This window comes from Neoarius graeffei, chromosome 3 (genome assembly GCF_027579695.1).
Source record: "Neoarius graeffei isolate fNeoGra1 chromosome 3, fNeoGra1.pri, whole genome shotgun sequence".
NCBI classification, from domain to species: Eukaryota; Metazoa; Chordata; class Actinopteri; order Siluriformes; family Ariidae; genus Neoarius; species Neoarius graeffei.
In genome coordinates, this window is record NC_083571.1 from 94906474 (window position 1) to 94930928 (window position 24455).

General features: G+C 40.1%; 1 protein-coding gene across 3 annotated transcripts in view; it reads right to left on the reverse strand.

Annotated features, from left to right (window-relative positions):
* Positions 1-24455, reverse strand: part of prkchb (protein kinase C, eta, b) — a 78036-nt gene that overhangs the window by 32182 nt on the left and 21399 nt on the right. For 2 of the 3 annotated variants that reach the window (XM_060917681.1, XM_060917683.1), the window contains 6 exons: positions 19736-19892; positions 13583-13617; positions 11769-11848; positions 11480-11609; positions 9131-9501; positions 3915-4091 (listed from right to left, as the gene is read on the reverse strand). In XM_060917681.1, the coding sequence (XP_060773664.1) occupies positions 3915-4091; positions 9131-9501; positions 11480-11609; positions 11769-11848; positions 13583-13617; positions 19736-19892 (950 nt within the window). The remainder of the gene's footprint in view (positions 1-3914; positions 4092-9130; positions 9502-11479; positions 11610-11768; positions 11849-13582; positions 13618-19735; positions 19893-24455) is intronic. The other variant, XM_060917682.1, reaches the window with a different exon arrangement.

Genomic DNA, 24455 nt, shown 5'->3' on the forward strand with positions numbered 1-24455 from the left:
ATGACAAAAATGCTTGTTACCTATGCAACTGTAGTTAAGCAAACGCCGGATAACTGCCAAGGACTCAGAGCATGCATGATAAAACCTTCAACAAAGTCATAAAGTGAACATACAACAGCGCATTTGAGATGAATATTGTTGTCAAAATATCACTGTATCAAGCTACTACACATCACTCCTGCTGCGTGGTGAGAAACCAGTGATGCAGACTCCTTCTGCTGTCCAGACCTGCGATCCATCCATCCATCTGCTCTACTTCTGCTTGGAGTCTCCTACACCTGAAATTCACTCCTGGCTGCTGAGGATAGCCCCGCATGAATTGCCTAGATATGACCATATCAGTAGTTGATGGGAGTTTTTCCTTGTCACCATGTCACTGGTTTGCTCATTAGGGATAAAGTTAAATCTATATCCAGATTTCTGTAAAGCTGCTTTGTGACAATGTCCATTACAGAGAGTGCTATATCAATAAACTTGAAACTAGACCCTGGCCTAAAGGTTAGAGAAGCAGCTTTGGGAACCAAAAGGTTGCTGGTTCAATTCCCTGGACCAGCAGGAATGGCTGAAGTGTCCTTAAGCCTCACCCCCAACTGCTCCCCAGGAAGCTTTGGGTATGTTGTACGTCACTCTGGATAAGAGCGTCTGCTAAATGCCTCTAATGTAACTAACTGAATTGCATTGTTGTTCCCTGGAACCTTCTGCCCCACAAGAAGGCATGCAAGCTAGGAACCCAACTCAACTAATAGCCAAGGTTTAAAATACACTCACATGCAACAAGGAAGAGATGAACACTTTACACTATTACACCGTTATTGCCAAATGATTAGTCATCAGACAGTGGAAACAGATGTGCATCTCTGACCAAATTTATCAAGTATCTTCAGTTTTAAATGCTTCAAAGGAAACAGCATGATAATGATCTGCAAATTATGCAAACTAAAACTTTTGGTGATATCAGCATTTCACAGCTCAACATCCAACCTGCGGAAAAATGTTCATGTAAGCCATTAGCTAGCCAAGTGAGATAGACTAGCAAGCCAGATCTTTTGATGTTTTAGAGAATGAAAACTCTGTAGCAAACTTAAGATACTACTTTGACAGTCTGTAGCGACTGCCTGTTGTGTTAAATAAATTTAAGTGCGTCTATGGCTAATAGGTAATGCTCAGGATATGTGGCAAGAAATATGTAGGAATTAATTTGCTAGCTAGATACCAAGCCTAGCAAGCTACTGAAACTCCAACATACCAGGTAATCTTACCATTCTTTAAATACTGTTGATAATGGAGGTCTCAGCATGCATTACATAAGAAGGAGGGGTGAAATAGAACCATCGTCAATGTTGAAATACAAGGTATAACATTTTACTGTACTGCTCGAAAGTTGGATAAACGTACATACAGTTGTGGTCAGAAGTTTACATACAGTGACATGAATGTCATCTTGGATATGAATGTCATGGCAATATTTGGGCTTTCAGTAATTTCTTTGAACTGTTCTTTTTCTGTGGCAGAATGATTGTGCAATATACATCTTTAATTAAAAAACTCAAATTTGGTACACAAGTTTCAATTTTCTTTGGGTTTTCTGAAATCAACACAGGGTCAAAATTATACATACATGGTCAAAAATTTACATACGCTCACTTAGATTATTAATTCAGAGGTGCTGAAACTTCCAAAATGTTTCTTATCTTGCCAAGGCCAAGGTCTCTTAACTTCCTGTTAGTGATCATGATTGACTACAGCTGGTAGCTTCTCTGTGCCTTCATAAAAAGGGTTTGTTTACAGTAGTCATTGGATTGACCAACACACTGTAAAATGGGAAAGTCCAAGGAGCTCAGTGCAGACCTGAGAAAGAGGATCACAGATATACACAATTCTGGAATGTCTCTTGGAGCCATATCTAAACAACTGCAAATTCCAAGATCAGTTCAAACAATTGTATCCAAATTATTGTGAGGTGTAGTCACTTTGCCAAGCCACTTTGCTTCAAGAAAACCCAAACTGTCACCCTCAGCTGAAAGGAAATTGGATTGGATGGTCAGGAACAACCTGGGAACCACCATGGCACAGCCCTGCCATGAACTGGAAGCCGATGGATCACTGTCTACAGTTCAGGGAGTTTTACATCATGGACTAAGAAGCTGCTATCCAAGAAATAACTCCCTGCTCCAAAATTGACACCTTCAAGCTTAAAGTTTGAAGCTGACTACACAGACAAAGAAAAAGCCTTCTGGAGGAAAGCTGTATGGTCAGATGAGACAAAGATTGAGTTGTTTGGCCACAGTGACCACCATGTACAGATGGTGGTCACTGTACCACTGTACCAGCTGGTGGTGGTGGTAGGATCATCATGTTCTGGGGCCATTTTGCTGCCAGTGGAACTGGTTCATTGCACAAAGTGAATGGAATAATGAAGAAGGAGGATGACCTCAGAATTCTTCAGCATAAACCATCAGAAACTTGAACAAGACTTGGGACTTACAACAGGACAATGAACCCAAACACGCATCAGAGCTGGTTGTGGAGAATAAAGCAGGCTAACATTAAGCTTAAAACAAGTCCTGACGGGCGGTGTAGTGGTTAGCGCTGTCGCCTCACAGCAAGAAGGTCCTGGGTTCGAGCCCCAGGGCTGGCGAGGGCCTTTCTGTGCGGAGTTTGCATGTTCTCCCCGTGTCCGCGTGGGTTTCCTCCGGGTGCTCCGGTTTCCCCCACAGTCCAAAGACATGCAGGTTAGGTTAACTGGTGACTCTAAATTGACCGTAGGTGTGAATGTGAGTGTGAATGGTTGTCTGTGTCTATGTGTCAGCCCTGTGATGACCTGGCGACTTGTCCAGGGTGTACCCCACCTTTCGCCCATAGTCAGCTGGGATAGGCTCCAGCTTGCCTGCGACCCTGTAGAAGGATAAAGCGGCTAGAGATAATGAGATGAGATGAGAGACAAGTCCTGACTTCAACCCTATTGAAAATATATGGACCGTGCTTGTAAGTCAAGTCCATGCCAAGAAAAACAAAAATAAATAATTGAACTCTACCAATTCCACCATGAAGAGTCGTGAAATATCCAACCAGAATTCTGCCAGAAGCTTGTTCATGGTAAATAAATATGTTTGGTCAAGGTGAATCTTGCGAAGAGACATTTTACCCAAATATTAGGTGTGCTATATGTATATTTTTGACCCTGTATGTATAATTTTGACCCTGTGTTGATTTCAGAAAACCCAAAGAAAATTAAAACTTGTGCACCAAATTCGAGTGTTTTTTTTTAATTAAAGATGTATGCTGTACCATCATTCTGCCACAAAAAAAGAACAGTTCAAAGAAATTACTGAAAGCCCAAATATTGCCATGACATTCATATCCAAGATGACATTCATGTCACTGTATGTAAACTTCTGACCACAACTGTAAGAACAGCTTTTGTAGTTGATCACTAGACCTTATTAGATTAGATTAGATTAGATTAGATTACATAGAACTTTATTGATCCCTTTGGGTGGGTTCCCTCAGGGAAATTAAAATTCCAGCAGCATCATTACAGGATAAACAGAGAATAGTAAATAGAGAAAACTTCTAGATAAATTAAATTAAATTAAATTAAGTATTTACATATACAAATATACAAAAAAAGAATAAGATATAAGATATCTTATTACAGACTAGCGGTTGCAGTTTTGAATTCACAAGAAAAAGGGCATAATGACTATTACTTTGTTTCTAAATTGCTATCTATCTATGAATGAGGGTCACAGCATTGCATGAGTTTAGTACTTTACAACATAAATACACTCAATTCAATTCATCAGCTAATTCTCAAGCTGACTGTGATGCATTAATGTAGGGAAAATCTCTGTCGGACAGTGGGACAGTAATGTGGTAGGACCCAAAATATGACACTCGCTTTTGGCACTCACAGTAGTCTGAAAACAGCAGTACAGGTGTGTGAGGTATGGGTGATGGCAGGCCAGAGCCAACACTCGCTTCTCGATCATGGTGGACTCCACATCATCATCTTGGAGTATAACATCTTTCTTCAGCATCTTCACTGCATACACTTGTTCTAAATCACTGTTCAAGCGAGCCAGCATCACCTGTACACGTGTGCACACACAAAGTCAAATACACTGGGTTTCAATGGAAGCAAAGATCAATACTCATTGAACAACAGGCATGTTGTGTCCTGCCTGGATAGAAATCAAGTATACCATACACTGAGAGGCTCCGGTTGAAATTATGGATTCTCTTCAGTGACTTGCATAGTACTATTTTCTGAGGGGTGGAGCCCTGAAGAAAATATTACTATGCCAGTCACTGAAGAGAATCCATAATTACCAGTTTAAAGTAACGTAATAAAGTAATGGTTTAATTACCATAATTACAGTTTTTTAAGATTGAATCTTGGCATAAACTCACTGGAGGCAGCCATGTTTGTTGTTTATGTTGGCACGACCTTCAATCTGCGCATGTACAATGCACCATGCTATCGCCTGCCTCACTAGGCATGATCATGATACGTAGATCTACACACACAGAAATGCGACTGTGACTCAAGTCGGCCATATAGCTTGAAATTGTGACTGACTCACACCATATTCTTTTTTTTTTATTTTTGATGTCACGAGATACATTGCTTAATCAATGGTGGAACTATTTTATGTCATATGAGCCATTCTTGGCCAATCCCTGCACAGGAATTTTTTAATGAGGGATATAAAAAATATCTGAATGTTTATGCATGGCTTGTTCATATGATGACTGAGAAATCTCCCAAAGGGGCGGAACCTCATAACCAACTCCCAGTCAATAAAACACTACTGAACATGTCTGACATGTCAAACTTAAAGCTAGACTGCGTTTCAATTTCATAAAATCAGTGAAACTTAGTTCCTTCTGAAATTTGGTCATTGTGATATATGTTTATTTCTGCAATATCTAAAAAACAAAACAAAACAGGCCATTCTGTGGCTGGGAAGTTATTTAATTTGAGGGGATTCCTGAGCAAATAATGTGCATGAAATCACTCGCTTCGCACAGTCAGGCAAACAAAGGAAGTCCGTCTGCGTATGCACAGGTTTAACAACTTCTTCTTTTCCTTCTTCTTTTGGGTTTTACAGCAGCTGGCATCCAGTGTTGCATTACTGCCATCTACAGGTTTACCTTGAGCATGCACTGACAGTTACATCATTCTGTTGCTAAACGAACAGCTGATCACACCGAGGTGCTCGCTGACCGCCGATATTTATTAGTTTGATCCTCTGTTTCCTTTCCTTTGCAACATAATGTCTTTTCTTCTCACTTTCCATTACTGTAGTTAGTCTTTCACGTTTCATTCGCGGCCTCTATTTTTCTCTCCTGTTTCAAATTTGTATCCCATAATGCCTTGCGCAAACAGGGAAAGCCCACCATATGATACATGATGTAGTATCTTGAATTGGGTCATGGTGAAGCAGGAAAAAATAGTGGAGAATTTAGGGCCATGTGGCCCTAAATTCATTAATTGTTCTATTAAAAAAAAAAAACAACTAATAAAATTGGAAGTTTGTGATTCGAATTCAGTAGCTTTCAGTCCACTAAACAAAAATAACTGGGTGTCAGGGAAACTTCCTTTTATGACCTATAACCTCACGAACGAGGTATTATAGCACTTGAATATTATCTGCAGAACCGCTCGGAGGATGAGAACCCCCCAAATACCTTCATCTGTGATTTGGCATCATCTATCCTCAGACTAAATTTCTTTTCCTTCCACCAGGGAGAGTATTACCTCCAAGTTAAAGGCACAAGTATGGGGAGTAACTTTGCCCCCAGCTATGCTAATTTGTATGTGGGATTTTTTGAACAACAGTTTATTTTCAATGAGGACAGAAATCCGTTTTACAGTAACATCATCAGATATTTTAGATATTTAGATGATGTTCTTTGTGTTTTTAAAGGGTCTCAAAATGAGCTGAATGAATTTACCACATATTTGAACAAAATGAGCCCTGACCTGAAATTCACTGTGGAGTTTGACTCTAAACGTGTGCATTTCTTAGATATGTGGATTAGACTAGAAGATGGGAAACTGACCACAACCCTCTACCGAAAGGAAACGGACCGCAATTCTTTCCTGTTGGCAAGCAGCTCACATCCTAGTGCCCTAAAAAACGGACTGCCCAAGAGTCAGTTCTACAGACTCAGACGGATCTGTCACTCTACTGAAGAATATGAGGAGAATGCATTAGAAATGAAACAAAGATTTTTGGCTAGGGGTTATTCCATTAAGATTGTTGAGGAGGCATACAACATTGCCCTGTCCACGCCACGGCCATATCTTCTGAAAAAAAGTGTTAAAAAAGATAAAAAGTTTTCAGTTTCTTGCATTACTACTTTTACTCCAAAATCCTACATAATTAAAAACACAGTCATGAAATATTGGCATTTAATATGTGATGATCCTTCACTCCAGGGTAAATTTAAGGACCCCCCGTTGTTTGTCTCCAGACGGGGTCCCAACCTCAGGAATAAGCTTGTTAAAGCATGTATAAGATCTGCTCCTGCTCAAACACTCTTAGCACCCCTGAGGGATGGTAACTACCCCTGTGGCAACTGTGCCCAATGTAACAGTACATATAAGACTCATACTTTTAAACATCCCAGGTCTGGTAAAAGTTACAATGTGAAGGGTTTTATTACATGCAATATAAAGAATGTTGTTTATCTGTTAAGATGTCCCTGTGATAAGGTCTATGTGGGAAAAACTACACGTAGCTTAAAACAAAGGATCAGCGAACATAAGAGTTCGATTAGATGGGTTGATCTTAATTACCCTGTGGCTTGTCACTTTGTAGAGTGTGCCCACCCTGTTTCTTCCCTACGGTTTCAGGGAATTGAGCAAGTTAAATTGTTAAGGGGTGGGAACATTGATAAAGTGCTATGTCAAAGGGAATTGTTTTGGATCCATACATTGGATGCCCTACAACCCAAAGGGTTAAATGTAGATTTTGACATGAGTGTTATGTTATGATTGGAGGTATACCATTTGTTAAGTCTTGAAACTGCAGTTTATGAAGTTCTTGCTGATGTTTATGCAGTTATCTTGAACTTACACTTGCTTATATGTGTGTGTGTGTGTGTGTGTGTACTTAAGTTTGTATGTAAAAATATGTTTTTGTGGTGGGTAATTTTATTGGTGCATTTGGGGTCAATTTAATGCTAGCTACCTTGGGTAGAGGAAATATGAAACCAGGAAGAACAGAAAAACTACAACTCCCACACTTGGACTACAACTCATCTGTGTAGGTGTGACTGAGCACCTTAATAAATCTTAATTGATTAGTTTGTTGTATGCTCCATCTGTTTGTGCCCTGAGGAAGGTCTCTGACCAAAAGCTTGGCAATTTAATGAATAAAAGGATCTAAGTGTGCAGACATTTTTTCTTGTTTTAACAGTCTTTTGGTTTTGTTTTGCACCTTTTCATCGTGAGTGCGGTGTGATTCGTTTAAATGACCTATACTTGAAAAATCTGAAAGGCAGTCTACCTTTAAACATGTCTGTGTTAGTCAGACTCACAAAGTTTGCAGTAATCAGCCAGTAACTAAATCCATAATGTTTTACACTACTAGCATGGCTATTTTATCATTGTACAGTAATTGGTAAATATAGTAAATAAACAGTAAGAATAAAGTTATGTTAGATTACCTGCATTTGATTTTTGATAATTTATAGGTCTATGTGTCTAGCTGTCACTACCTTTTTAGTGAAATTCAGCTAACTAGTTAGCAGCTTAGCTGCTTTTTAACACGACATGACAGACACTAATTTTTTTTTACCTGATTTTGGAAAAAGTCTGATGTTCTTACTTATCAGGAGTGACTAAGAATTAAATAGGAAGTCAGACCAACAGATAAAACAAACCACACACAGACATGTACTTCAATAATAGACACCTGTGCTTCTCCTATTTTAAAAACCACCAGCCACTACTAGTTATGATATATTATTACATGAGAAAACACAAACACTTTAAGAGAGGAACAGAAATAAATCACACAATCCAGATCAGAAATATGTGGATGAGTGAGGTTGTCTGGATATAGTTCAACAAGGCCAATATATGAAAAATAATCATTAATTATTAATTAATGATCATACTATTCACTTCAAAATAAAGTTATGATGTTTTCTGTATTCTAAAGTATATAAATGTATAGCATTTAATGGCGGCATGGTGGTGTTGTGGTTGGCACTGTCGCCTCACAGCAAGAAGGTTCCGGGTTCAAACCCAGCGGCCGGCGAGGGCCTTTCTGTATGGAGTTTGCATGTTCTCCCCGTGCCTGCGTGGGTTTCCTCCGGGTGCTCCGGTTTCCCCCACAGTCCAAAGACATGCAGTTAGGTTAACGCGGGGTGGCCTTGGGCTGAAGTGCCCTTGAGCAAGGTACCTGACCCCTGACTGCTCCCCGGGCGCTCTGGTGTGGCTGCCCACTGCTCTGAGTGTGTGTGTGTGCGTGCGTTCACTGTTTCAGATGGGTTAAATGCAGAGGATGAATTTCACTGTGCTTGAAGTGTGCATGTGACGAATAAAGGTTTCTTCTTCTTCATTTGTACATAAATGTGGACCAGTATTGTGTTGTCTGGGTGTAGATCTTCAAAAGTACCTCAACCTCTTTCATATAAATATCTATGCGCTAACATTCTCCTTGACATGTCTCTTGATGTGTCTGTTATACATCTGCCAGATATCATACAGTGCTCTGCACAGTTATTGGCACCCCTTGTAAAGATTAGTAAAAAGGGTTTTAAAAAAAACCCTTGCGTTTTTGTTGAAAATTATTATTTCTTGATGAGTTATTTGTTTTTCTCTGAATAAATTTATTTCAAGTAAAGGCTGGATTTTTATCATTTTTTTTCAGAGTGAGATGGAGCTATTTCACTAAAAGGTGGATTTTTTTCTAACTCTTTTTAGTAGTCTTTACAAGGGGTGCCAATCATCAAGGCACTGTACGCCTTATTCAAATCAGGCCTGGAAAGGGTAACAAAACTTCTTGGATTGGTGTTTGGTAATATGATGCACCATCAATTTATTTTTCTCTTAAATTCTTTTTTTTTGTTAATCTGTTAAATAGCACTGTGTAAAGGTAGTGTGCCTCACCTTGCCAAAGCTGCCTTTTCCCAGGACCTGTAGGAATGTAAAATCCTCAAGCCCCACCTTCATCCTCTCTTCTTGAGCCACCTCAGACCGTCCTTGACTTCTAATACTCGAACTTGAAGACTTCACTGAGGACGTGCTTATCTGTAAGAAAGGCAATAGACACACACACGGACTTACTTGATATGTTTTCGTGGTCCAATGTTGGCTGTTCTTTTCACAATACAGCTGATGTCGTACCTGGGAGTTGTGTTTGCTGAGTCTGCCTGCCTCTAAGCCAATTTCTGCCAACTTGCTAGCCAGCTCTGCACTGTTCACCCCACAATTGGGAGCAACGTTTTGCTCGCAGCGAATGTGCACATTCATCTTACAACCTGAACATAAATTACAAATGCTTTACTTACACACACTGCTCTTTGAAGTATACACTCTCGGAAAATAAAGTACATTATTGTACCTATAGGGGTACAGCAGCTTGTCACTGAGGCAGTACCCTCTAAAAGTACTTATTCGTACCCTTTATATACTGCTTGGGAACATATATATGCCGTTTAGGCCCTAAAAAGGTACACGTAGTTACCTTGAGGTCCAATAGTGAGCCCTAGGGGGTACATTAGTGTAGATCGTACCTTGGGGGACATAAATGGACTCCTACTGTGCCCCTATTTCTGATAGTGTATGTGAAATCATAGTGCATGCATATGAAGGACTTAATAAAGAAATGAAGAGAGATAAGCATATGTAAAACATTTTTTTTGAAGGGTGCCTACATTGAGCCTTCATAACACAGTCACATGCAGTGCATAAACAGTTTATACTGTAAGGGGGTGGATAAGGTTTCATAGTGGCCAAGCAAGTAGCGTTGCCACCTCACAGCTGCAAAGTCTCTGGTTTGATACATTTACATTTATCATATTTGTCAGATGCTCTTATCCAGAGTGATTTACATTCAGCTCATTGATACAACTGACAATAGTTGAGGGTTAAGGGCCTTAAATTAAGTGGCAGATTTGAACTCATGACCTTCAGATCAGAAGGCCAGCATCTTAATCAGTGAGCTATCACAGGTTCTCTGGGTTCTTCCCACGTCTCAAAAACATGCCAGTAGGTGGATTGGCTAATATACACACACACACACACACACATAGATAGATAGATAGATAGATAGATAGATAGATAGATAGATAGATAGATAGATAGATAGATAGATAGATAGTATGATAGGGGTGGCACAGTGGTGTAGTGGTTGTCACTGTCGCCTCACAGCAAAAAGGTTCTAGGTTTGAGCCCAGTGGCCGACGGGGGCCTTTCTGTATGGAGTTTGCATGTTCTCCCTGTGTCTGTGTGGGTTTCCTTCGGGTGCTCTGGTTTCCCCCACAGTCCAAAGACATGCAGGTTAGGCTAATTGGCGGCTCTAAATTGACTGTAGGTGTGAATGTGAGTGTGAATGGTTGTTTGTCTCTATGTGTCAGCCCTGCGATGATCTGGTGACTTGTCCAGGGTGTACCTTGCTTCTCGCCCATAGTCAGCTGGGCTCCAGCTTGCCCTTGACCCTGCACAGGATAAGCGGTTACGGATAATGGATGGATATAGTATGATATGAATGAGTGTATGAAAGTGCATGCGTATGGTGTACTGACTTCCCTTTGGTTGTATTCCTGCCTCATGACCATCCAATGTCATAAATGTGTTGTTAGTAAAATCCATCCATCCATCCATTATCTGTAGCTGCTTATCCTGTTCTACAGGGTCGCAGGCAAGCTGGAGCCTATCCCAGCTGACTATGGGCGAGTGGCGGGGTACACCCTGGACAAGTCACCAGGTCATCTAGGCTGACACATAGAGACAAACAACGACTCACATTCACACCTACAGTCAATTTAGAGCCACCAATTAGCCTAACCTGCATGTCTTTGGACTGTGGGGGAAACCAGAGCACCTGGAGGAAACCACGCAGACACGGGGAGAACATGTAAATTCCACACAGAAAAGGCCCTCACCGGCCCTTGGGCTCGAACCCAGGACCTTCTTGCTGTGAGGCGACAGTGCTAAACACTACACCACCATGCCAGTAAAATATGAACTAATAATTTGCAAAAAAAGGATAAACAATTATAGTAATAAATAGTATTAGTTGACCCCCAATTATACTTGTTCCCTCTTCTCTCTTTCATATAAAGACAAAGTCACATAAAACCTCACAAGCTTTGACATAAACCTTTCATAAACTCAGCACTGTTTTTATATAATATTTACACAGTGCTTATGAACGTGCTATAAAGGTCCTATGGAGGTATTGTACCTTTCAAATAAAGTGTTATTGAATCTGGACATGCATTGCGTTATGCTTACCTTTGCATTGAAGACCCTGTTTCACCAGACCATACAGGAGTGATCCACAGTGGTTACAGTAAGTGGGCACTTTATAATTGTGCACATGAAATCGATGAGGTACGTTGATGCTAAAACCTTGACTGGCACCCTATGAGAACGAAAGGACTTATGTTGTGAATGTAAGACTTTTAATGATTATATACTGCAGATGGTTCACAAATTGTGCTTTCCTCACGCTATGGCGATAAAATATGCTTATGGGGAGAGCAGAAAATTTTAATAAATTACAGAAAAAACTGATTCATACCCCATTTGCTGTTTTCTTCATCTTTGGACACTCACTAACAACTAGATGGTGGCATTTCTTATGGACCACACAGGTGCATACTGACATATTGAAACAAAAAATGATAAGAGTTAGAAATCAAAGCTTAATGGCAATGTTTTCCTGATCCTACAGTGGTGCTTGAAAGTTTGTGATCCCTTATTAATTTTCTATATTTCTGTATAAATATGACCTAAAACATCATCAGATTTTCACACAAGTCGTAAAAGTAGATAACCAGAACCCAGTTAAACAAATGACACAAAACATTATACTTGGTCAGTTATTTATTGAAGAGTATGATCCAATATTACACATCTGTGAGTGGAAAACGTATGTGAACCTTTAGGATTAGTTAAATTGAAGCTGAAATGACAGTTGGATGTACGTGAACCTTAGCTTTCAGATTCCCTTGTACAACAATAACTGCAACTAAACATTTCCAGTAACTGTCGATCAGTCCTGCATATCAGCTTGAAAGAATTTTAGCCCATTGCTCTGTACAAAACAGCTTCAATTCTGGGATGATGGTAGGTTTCCTCACATGAACTGCTTGCATAACATTTCTATTCGATTAAGATGAGGACTTTGACTTGGCCATTGCAAGACATTAACTTTATTCTTCTTTAACCATTCTTTGGTAGAACGACTTATGTGTTTGGGGTCGTTGTCTTGCTGCATGACCCACTTTCTCTTGAGATTCAGTTCATGGGCAGACGTCATGATATTTTCCATTAGAATTTGCTGTTATAATTCAGAATTCATTGTTCCATCAATGATAGCAAGCTGTCGTGTTCCAGATGTAGCAAAACAGGCCCGAACCATGATACTACCACCTCCATGTTTCACAGACGGGATAAGGTTCTTATGCTGGAATGAAACATGATGCTTTTCATTTAAACCAAAAAGCTCTATTTTGGTCTGACCATTAACAAAATTTCTCCACTAGCCTTTTGGCTTGTCCTTGTGCTCTTTAGCAAACTGTAGTCAGACAGCAATGTTCTTTTTGGAGAGCAATAGATTTCCCCTTGTAACCCTGCCATGCACACCATTGTTGTTCAGTGTTAGCCAATGTGAGAGAGGCCTTTAGTTGCTTAGAAAGTATCCTGCATTCTTGTGAGACCTCACAGACTATTACACGCCTTACTCTTGGAGGGGTCTTTATTGGTCGTCCATTCCTGTGGAGGGTCATGGTGATCTTGAATTTCCTCCATCTATCTGACTGTGGATTGGTGGAGTCTAAACTCTAGAGACTGTTTTATAATCTCTTCCAGTCTGGTGAGCTTCAGCAACTCTTTTTTCTAAGGTTCTCAGAAATCTCCTTTGCTCATGCAGTGATACACTTCCACAAACATGTATTATGAAGCTGAGACTTTGATAGATCCCTGTTCTTTAAATAAAACATGGCCCCCAATCACACCTGATGGTCATCCCATTAATTGAAAACACCAGACTAATTTCACCTTCAAATTAACTGCTAATCCTAGAGTTTCACATACTTTTGCCACTCACAGATGTGTAATATTGGATCATTTTTCTCAATAAATAAATGACCAAGTATAATATTTTCATCTCTTTTGTTGAATTGGGTTATATTTATCTACTTTTAGGACTTTTGAAAATCGGATGATGTTTTCGATCATATTTACAAAATATACAAATATACAAAATTCCAAAGGCTTCACAAACTTTCAAGTACCACTGTAGGTCTATTCTAGCTTGAGAGATTTTTTTTTGCAATAAAAACCAGTGTGTTAAAGTATTTTAACAACCTGAGCAATTCTGAAGGTGCTTACCTTGACACTGGTAACCCTGCTTTCCGAAAACTCCCCTGGAGAGAGAGTGTAGATAAACATTCAGGATTTCTGAGGTTAAAGTGAGATTACAAATTTAAATCACTGTCTAAATTACAACATAGTGGAGTTTTTACTTGGCGGAGTTTGACTTAACCAGTCAAACACACTGATGCCGTAATGGGGAAATTACGAAGTGCAAGGTTTTCATTGTCACTGTCATATTTTTATCGATGTTTTAAGCATATTTTTGTCAATTATAATCAATACATTTACATATGTATTCATGTATATGTAATGTTTATATCAATATATTCATATATACTGTTTTTCTTTTGTTAATTTGCATTAAATGCTGCATTTCTCAACTAACAACCAAACCAGACTCACTGAGCACTTTATTAGGAACACCTGTACACCTGCACATTCATGCAATTATTTAATCAGCCAATCATGTGGCAGCAGTGTAATGCATAAAATCATGCAAATACGGACCAGCAGCTTCAGGTAATGTTCACATCAACCATCAGAATAGGTGTGTATGTGTGGGGGGGATATCTCATATGATACTGTATCTCATCTCTCTGTGTTGATAAAAGTGGAGATGGATGATACAAATAGATAAACAAACAAGCTACAGTGGGGCAAAAAAGTATTTAGTCAGTCACCAATTGTGCAAGTTCTCCCACTTAAAAAGATGAGAGAGGCCTGTAAGTTTAATCATAGGTATACCTCAACTATGAGAGCCAAAATGAGAAAAAAAAAAATCCAGAAAATCACACTGTCTGATTTTTAAAGAATTTATTTGCAAGTTATGGTGGAAAATAAGTATTTGGTCAATAACAAAAGTTCATCTCAATACTTTGCCAACAAAGGGTATATAACAATGACAGAGGTCAAATGTTTTCTGTAAGTCTTCACAAGGTTTTCACACACTGTTGCTGGTATTTTGGCCCATTCCTCCATGCAGATCTCCTCTAGAGCAGTGATGTTTTGGGGCCGTTGCTGGGCAACATGGACTTTCAACTCCCTCCAAAGATTTTCTATGGGGTTGAGATCTGGAGACTGGCTAGGCCACTCCAGGACCTTGAAATGCTTCTTACGAAGCCACTCCTTCGTTGCCCGGGCGGTGTGTTTGGGATCATTGTCATGCTGAAAGACCCAGCCACGTTTCATCTTTAATGGCCTTGCTGATGGAAGGTTTTCACTCAAAATCTCACGATACATGGCCCCATTCATTCTTTCCTTTACACGGATCAGTCATCCTGGTCCCTTTGCAGAAAAACAGCCCCAAAGCATGATGTTTCCACCCCCATGCTTCACAGTAGGTATGGTGTTCTTTGGATGCAACTCGGCATTCTTTCTCCTCCAAACACGACAAGTTGAGTTTTTACCAAAAAGTTCTATTTTGGTTTCATCTGACCATATGACATTCTCCCAATCCTCTTCTGGATCATCCAAATGCTCTCTAGCAAACTTCAGATGGGCCTGGACATGTACTGGCTTCAGCAGGGGGACACGTCTGGCACTGCAGGATTTGAGTCCCTGGCGGCGTAGTGTGTTACTGATGGTAGCCTTTGTTACTTTGGTCCCAGCTCTCTGCAGGTCATTCACTAGGTCCCCCGTGTTGTTCTGGGATTTTTGCTCACCGTTCTTGTGATCATTTTGACCCCACGGGGTGAGATCTTGCGTGGAGCCCCAGATCGAGGGAGATTATCAGTGGTCTTGTATGTCTTCCATTTTCTAATAATTGCTCCCACAGTTGATTTCTTCACACCAAGCTGTTTACCTATTGCAGATACAGTCTTCTCAGCCTGGTGCAGGTCTACAATTTTGTTTCTGGTGTCCTTTGACAGCTCTTTGGTCTTGGCCATAGTGGAGTTTGGAGTGTGACTGTTTGAGGTTGTGGACAGGTGTCTTTTATACTGATAACGAGTTCAAACAGGTGCCATTAATACAGGTTACGAGTGGAGGACAGAGGAGCCTCTTAAAGAAGAAGTTACAGGTCTGTGAGAGCCAGAAATCTTGCTTGTTTGTAGGTGACCAAATACTTATTTTACCGAGGAATTTACCAATTAATTCATTAAAAATCCTACAATGTGATTTCCTGGATTCTTTCCCCCCATTCTGTCTCTCATAGTTGAAGTGTACCTATGATGAAAATTACAGGCCTCTCTCATCTTTTTAAGTGGGAGAACTTGCACAATTGGTGGCTGACTAAATACTTTTTTGCCCCACTGTAACTTCAGAATGATATAACAGCTTAAAAAAACACAAGGTCATGAGTTAAGATCAGAACAGAAATACAAGTGGCTTACATTACAGTCATTTAGCAGATGCTCTTATCCAGAGCGGTGTACAACATACCCAGAGCAGTCTGGGGAGCAGCTGGGGATTAGGTGCCTTGCTCAAGGGCACTTAAGCCATTCCTACTGGTCCAGCGACTTAAACCGGCAACCTTTTGGTCTCAAATCTGCTTCTCTTACCATTAGGTCATGGCTTAACTAAGAATACTTTGTCCTACTAAGTTCTAAATAGCTTTTCCCAATTCAGTGATCTGCACCCTTATTATTACTGATTCCATTGACTGATCAACGTAACACACAGAAAGAAAGTATGCCATCTCCCCAGTTAATGGGAATATGAGCATTTATACTCTTGCAGGGGTTCTCAAATTTTGTGAAGCCAGGGAACCCTTTACCTATTAAAGGTCCCATGGCATGAAATTTTCACTTTCTGAGGTTTTTTAACGTTAAAATGAGTTCCTCTGACCTTCTTAAGTCACCCCAGTGGCTAGAAATTTCATAATGTGTAAACCAAACTATGCCCACCCTTTGCCAACATTTGAGAATGGCGCGTCAAAATGGCGTGTTGATAGGCTCTTCCCTTTACTACGTCAGCAAGGGAAATGATCCCCACGCCCCCCCCCCCCTCTGGATTCCCACCCACTGTATGGATTGCCCGCCCAGCTCAAAAGTTGCCACCAAACATGGAAGTTGCGCTGTACATGGATGTGACAACACAGAAAGGAGTCTGTTTTTACTGCCGACGGGAGAGCCCCTGAAGATGCAGTGGCTTAATTTTATTTACTCCAATAATACGCCGTCGAGTCTACCTAAGACGGTGTATGTTTGTCGGAAGCATTTTCCTGAGGAATGTTTCCACAACTTGGGACAGTACAGGGCAGGTTTTGCACATCAGCTGTCACTGAAGCCTGGGTCCGTACCAAGCATCCCTGCCGCATCAGCCACAAACAGCGAACAAGCAAGTGTATAACTGTTAAGTCGTTTTGCCGTGTTTTAAAATCGGTGCGTTAGCCTTGCAATGGCTACATTAGCTGTGCAGCTAACCGCTTCCTGCAGTTAGCCAGGTACTCTGCGCTACAAAACCAAAAAGCATGCAGCATGCTCTGTTATAACAGGCAATCAAAACAGTTTTTACAAAGACACCCACATTCTTTTTTTTAAGTCACTCGTTCATTTTATTTGTTTGTTTGTTTGTTCAGTAAAAACCCAAACATTTGTTGAATTTATTTTATTTCCTCGCGTCGCACCTTAATGACGTCAGTGCGCGGTATTTTTCCCTTCGCGGTTTGTTCCTTCTCTCTCGCCATAGTAAGACACCCACATCCGCTTGTTCTGACCCACACGTTTACATGTCATGAATATTAATGATAAGAGCTGAAATCCTGTCGCTCTCCCGCCACCCGCTCCTCCACCAAACTAGAACAGCCTGAAACAGGAGAACCACAGCATTTTTTTTCACCAAAACCGGCTCACAGGGCATTCATTCATACTAGAGACCACCGCACAATTAATGAAAAAACAATGCCATGGGACCTTTAAGAAATCTGCAGATATGCTCAGGACAGTTTTATTTTAGATAACTGAACTATTCAAATATTCAGCATATTATTTAAAGGTGCTGACTGCAAAGTCATCTGAGATTTTCAGTTTCTTTTATTGTTCATGGTATCTTCCTGTCTCGCAAGAACAATATCTTGCACATGAGATGTGATCATTTTGATGTGCTGAGGGTCGCTTTTCTCCGTGTTGGGACCGTTTTCCTACCTCCTGAGGTAAACAGTATGGCCCTATGGAAATAGCTGAATGCGAGGAACTTTTTTTTTTTGCATGCGAGGAGCTTTAACTAATTAGCATAACTATGGAACTGCGTCACACCAAGATGACGATGCATGAAAAACATCATACCGATTAAAAATTTACATTATACCAGCAGATTGCGTTACATCCAAAAGCTGAAACATACAGGCATCACAGATCCATATAATTTACCCACAATTGTATTTATTTATTATTTATTCTGCCAAATGCATGCTTGCACTCCATCTCTCTGTGTGTGTGTGTGTGTGTGTGTGTGTGCCTGCCACGCCATGCTGCGCACGTGTTCACTGCTTCAGATTGGGTTAAATGCAGGGGAGGAATTTTGCCGTGTTTGAGTCGACATTTGACAGAAATAAAGGGTTTTTCTTCTTCATAATTTACCTAAAAATGTATTTATTCCACTTGAAAAGTGTTCAGCAAACCAGCTACTGGATTTGGGAGAGTACAACATCCTGAACTATTTAGTATGTGGGATTTCTAAATACACTGGAGATGCTAAAGGCAGACAAAAGTACAGATATCTACCAATATTTCAAGGCAGGTTTTGTGCCAGAATGTTATGGGAAATTCCTGATAAAGAAAAATACCTTATTATGACAAAGGTAAGCTCAAATGTGGACTTATAATAGTAATAAACAAGCCAGGGCCTAGATCTAGCATATATTATGATGTTTAGCCTCATCTACATTATCAGTACATAACAAACATGCTGCTAGTCGAGCCAAGCATTAGGTCTAATAAAATATATTGTGTCCAAAGCTCACATCCACATATGCATATTAACATTGCACAGAGCTTTCACACTAATCTGATATAAAATATTCTCCACACACGGGAATGTTTTGTTGGCATCCAGTATTCCTGTTTAACTATAGCTCGCCATTTTTCTCGCCTTTCTGGGTTCGCCAGGAAATGGTGAAAAGTTAAACCAGGCTTATCTCCGCATCTGTTATTACATCCAAAAGCACTCCAGCTCTCTGGCATTGTTCTTTTAGATGTAACTTCTACAAGTTTATCTGTAGATGTTTACTGAATTTGGCTTACAATCACTTGCATACACTTGTGCCGGTTGTTGCCCAGCTGGATAAACAAATCTGCAGTTATGATGATGTCATGTGAAAGGTGCCAATAACTCCCTAGTCGCTACTGTGGAGTTGAGCCCATGCATTCTAAGGCTATGATAGCTAAGCGCTAGCTAGAATGATTTGGCTATCTATGACATGTCATCTAACCTTGCTCTATCTTGCAGTTGCACTCACTCGGCAGACTTTCGTTTTCTTTTCTACTGGCGAGAGAGCAGAGTCTGTTTGCCCATGCCGATTTGTTTTGGTTAAAAGTAGGTCAAACACGCCCCATGGTGGTCACATGATATTGCTGCTCACTTGCTTCTGCAATTTTCAGAATCGTAAAATGTGGGATGCATTTTATCTCGGTAAAACATTTACATATAGGATACACAATGTGTGCAGTAGCAAAACATCTTGAAAGTCCAACAGCTAAAGACATAGAACATTTTGCCCCGAATTCAACTTTTCAGTCAGCACCTTTAAATGTGTACAATAAAATGTACCTCTGGCTATGACTATCTGAAGAAACTTGACACTCACAGAACATATTTTATTCACCTTGTCATTATATTCAAGCTGGCATTAATTATAGCCCTACATGTTTTGTTAGAATTAAACCCCTTTAATTAAAGTAACTACTCAAACAGGTGAATAAGTATAAAGACTCAATAACAAATACAATATATTTAATAATGATGGGTTGTGAGTTCTACCACTGTTGCTAAATTAAAAAAAAAAATCACAGACCCCTGGCTGTGCGTCATGGACCTGTTGGGGTCCCTGGACTCCTGACCTTCATGACATCATTCAACCAACTAATTCAACCTTCAACTATTCAGGAAACCTTAGAAAACCATCAAACACTTCCCAAGTGAATGAATGAATGAATCAATGAAGTGTGTGTGTGTGTGTGTGTGTGTGTGTGTGTGTGTGTGTGTGTGTGTGTGTGTGTGAGATAACATCACCATATAAAATTTTTGCAGTGGCAGCAAAATGTAGGCTGTCGTAGGAAAGTGGCCATGAATTTGTGCCCATTGACTTGGTGCACTTTCCTCCTCAAAGCCCTCTGTCGTTTCCTGCTTAACTGCTTATGAGCCCTCCATCCATTAATAGTGGCATCATCTGAAATTAATGGCACAGTGTTAAAGACGTAATAACAAAGAAAAGGAAAACAAAAAGACAAACATCACTGCCAGAGGACCTGAGTGAATGTAGCAACAGTTCATACAGTATACAGTATATGTACAGATGTGGTAGAATAGAGAAGTTCTGCTCGGAAAGAGGAAGCAATGTTATATAAGGTCATAAATGTCACAATCCTGTAATATATAGGCAGGTGTAGATATAAGAAGATATAGGAAGTCAGTGTAACTGATAAAGAATTGAAATGGTTTGAGCGGATCGAGTAACATTAGTGAGAACTTTCCAGGATGTTTGTATAAGCTACAGAAAAGTTAAACAGAAAAGCTACTTTCAGTTGATTGACTTCCAAGGAAATAAAGATATGAGCCAATATTTCATCATCTTATCAGCAAGCAATATTATGGATATGGAGAAAAGCATGTTTGATGAATGTACTAATACACACTGTAGATGTAAATGTACATACAGTAGGTTTCACCTGCAACCTGCACTACACTAAAGGGTTTGACAAATACTCCATCAAGGTTAAAGTTATGTTAAAGTGTTTGGAAACAAAATACTTAAAATAGAACTTAATTTTTGCTTAAACACTTTGTGTCTAATGAAAACTTTCACAAACTGACATCTTAGTCAGATGAGAACTACATCAGGTTAGGGCTGAGTCCACAATGTCAACAGCTGTAGGAAAGGAAATGAATATGCCATGGTTAAAGGTCAAAAGCAGAATTAAAATCTGGGGCAAAGCCTCGCTACTATACAGTGAAAAAAATTAGGTGGAAACTCGGTCAAGTTGTAAAAATTCCACTATTTGTTCATCTGTCTCAATGTGAATACGTGGCATTTACTGGGCAAAGATTGGATAAAAGGTGGGATACTGACTGATTCAATGAGACTCTTTGGAACAATAAACAAAGCGCATTGTGGAGAAAGTACACAGGATATTTGCCTGTGTAGAATTTACTCAAATTGAAGAAATTTTACTCTACGCCAGATAACATTTGCTCCCTCTCGAAAAAATTTTCTTCAATTTGAGTAAATTTTATTCAGGCAAATTTCCTGTGTATTTATCTGCTGCAGAGTAATACATAAAGAGTATATACACCGATCAGCCATAGTATTCTGACCACCGACAAGTGAAGTGAATAACATTGATTATTATACATACGGGCCACTTTTCCCATGGAATAAAAACATGCATTCTATTCCTTTCTAGTGGGTTTATTGATGGCATGCAATATTATCATCATATCGCTTATCCTCTGTGTACTACGCCACTCTCCCCAATGGAGAATGAGTGTGCAATATTGTTATATTATTACATGTTGATCTTCACGCAGGGCGGCACGGTGGTGTAGTGGTTAGCGCTGTCGCTTCACAGCAAGAAGGTCCGGGTTCAAGCCCCGTGACCGGCGAGGGCCTTTCTGTGCAGAGTTTGCATGCTCTCCCCGTGTCCGCGTGGGTTTCCTCCGGGTGCTCCGGTTTCCCCCACAGTCCAAAGACATGCAGGTTAGGTTAACTGGTGACTCTAAATTGACCGTAGGTGTGAATGTGAGTGTGAATGGTTGTCTGTGTCTATGTGTCAGCCCTGTGATGACCTGGCGACCTGTCCAGGGTGTACCCCGCCTTTCGCCCGTAGTCAGCTGGGATAGGCTCCAGCTTGCCTGCGACGCTGTAGAAGGATAAAGCAGCTAGAGATAATGAGATGAGATCTTCACACATTGGCGCTCATGTGAAGATCCGATGACAAAACTTTTCTGCTGCGTATGCACACAATCATTTCTTTGTCCGCCAGGAAAGAGAGAAGACGAGGCTAATCCAGTGCTACTGCTCGGATTAAGCACTAAATAAATAAACTAAAAACTGAAACTAAAGATGCACTGAACACCCGAAAGGCTATCAAAACTTCATTATTACTAATACTAATATCCTAATATACAATTTATATAGTGCCTATACAAATATGCTCTAAGCACTTTACAATCACAAACTAGTAAATAATAATTCAAGAACTAATCAATAACTAATTAAAAGGCTAATAACTAAAGACTAAACAGCTATAGATTAGAAGTGAGCCTAAAAAGATACATCTTAAGTCTGACTTTGAAAACATTAACGTTCTCAGAAATGTGCACATGGTCAGGCAATTTATTCCAAAGCAACGGAGCATGTAAAGAAAAAGATCTAAAACCATAATTGTTCAGTCTGTAGAAGACTGGGACAAGCCGGATAGCAGAAGTAGAGGAATGTAAGGTTCTTCTAGGTCTATACACTGTCAAAAGCTCTTGTAGGTAGGAAGGCGCAAGACCATTCAGACATTTAAAAGTAAGTAGATTAATCTTGAACATAATTCTAAATTCAACTGGCAGCCAATGCAGCTCCTGTAAGACAGGCATTATGTGATTGTATTTGCCCTTCATATGAATAACCCGGGCTGCAGCGTTCTGGACAGTCTGAAGTTTGTTGACCAAATATTTAGGAAGGCCAAAAAGCAGAGCATTACAGCTATCTATCTTAGAGCGCACAAAAGCATGAACTAAAATCTTAGTAGTCTCGAAAGATAAGTGCTGTCTTATTTTAGCAATGTTCCTTAAACGGTAGAAGGCAGATTTAACAACAGAGTTGATGTGATTAGTCATAGACAGAGTTGAGTCAAAAATGACGCCAATGTTCCGAGCATGAGTGGAAGTATAAACAGTATTGTCACCGAGTGTCAGACAATCCAATGATGGGCAGGAACAGAATTTGGAGTGAAGATGCAGAAGTTCAGTCTTATCTTTGTTAAGTTTAAGTCTGTTGATCATCATCCATTTCTCAATGTCAGCAGTACATGACTCAATCTGGTGCTTGGTTGAGGAGAGCTCATTGTCTTCAGCACTACAACTAAAAGAAGTGTAGACTTGGATATCATCCGCATACAGGTGGAAGTCCAGACCATGGGCACATATAATGTCTCCAAGAGGCATAGTATACAGAAGGTATAAAATAGGACCAAGCACAGAGCCCTGGGGAACACCGCATGCCAGTTTGCACACTCCAGATGAAATCCCCTCGATGTGGACAAACTGAGTGCAATCCCCCAGGTAGGATTGAAACCAAGAAAGAACAGTTCCAGTAAAACCAAATCGAGCAGACAGTCGGAAATTATATATCATTATATATTCTTCACGCATATTTACAAGAGAAAAACATACCAATGCATATCGAAAAACTGAAAAAGAGACATGTTGGAGATATAAAAGTTCTGCGCTAGCAAATGACTGTGACAATTTGTAAACAAACATGACCGTGAGGTTTGCTTCTTTAAGAGCAGAAGATTTTGAGAGAATTTTGGCTGCCAGGTCGTTCAGTTGTGTGTAGTTGTCGATGTTGATTTTAAAAGTAATTAAGTAAGTTAAACAGGGAAAATAATAATAATATTCAGCTTGATTGCACTAGCATTGGCCTTCGCTAATACTACACCGGCTGGAAGGTAAATGGACTGCTGTGCTAACAGCACTGAGTCCCGGGTAAGCTAGAGTTGGCCTTCACTATTTATTATACCACTTATTCACCAAATAAGTGGAAGGTAACTGGACTGATGCTACTGCTACACTGGCTGGAAGGTAACTGGACTGCCGTGCTAACAGCACCGAGTCACGGGTAAGCTAGTGTTGGCCTTCCCTAATGCTACTGCTAGGCTAGCTGGAAGGTAATGGGACTGCCGCGCTAACAGCACTGAATCGCGGGTAAGCTAGTGTTGGCCTTTGAGAATGCTGATATGAAGAGAATGTGTATGTACTATAATAATAATAATAATAATAATAATAATAATAATAATATTGGCTGGCTTTTTTGTGGTCTATCAGATAAATTCCATTCAGCTAGCATGATACTGAACTTGTCTTTGACTCGTTCAATATCATGCTAGCTGAATGGAATATATCTGATAGACCACTCAAAGCCAGCCAATATTATTTAATTATCTCATTACAGTGGCGCCTGTCAAGGGGTGGGATATATTAGGCAGCAAAAGAACAGTCAGCTCTTGAAGTTGATGTGTTGGAAGGAGGAAAAATGGGCAAGGATAAGGTTTTGAGCGACTTGAACATGGACCAAATTGTGATGGCTAGATGACTGAGTCTGAGCATTTCCAAAACAGCACATCCTGTAGCACAAATTGCTTGAAAGGTTAATGCTGGCTAAAACAGAAAGCTGTCATCATTAACTTTTTCAGCATTTTGTTTTGTTTTGGTAAACTGGGATGTATGGATGCTGTCAGTCCCCACTCGCTTGCTCACTCGAGTTTGTTGACGGTGTAGTGGCTGGCTGCTTTATGTCCTGGGGCTCCCTCATGCCTGTGTTATCTTCTGGCTCTCTCCTTTTAGTTATGCTGTCATAGTTAGTTGCCGGAGTCCCTGCTTGTACTTGGTGCAATATGTATACTGTTCCTACTTATTCAGGTGACATTGGGCATACCTAACCACCTGTGTTTTCTTTCCCTCCCCCCCACCCCAAATCTGTCCCTCTGAGTTACATGGAGTCAACAGGAAATCTTTTGGTGGA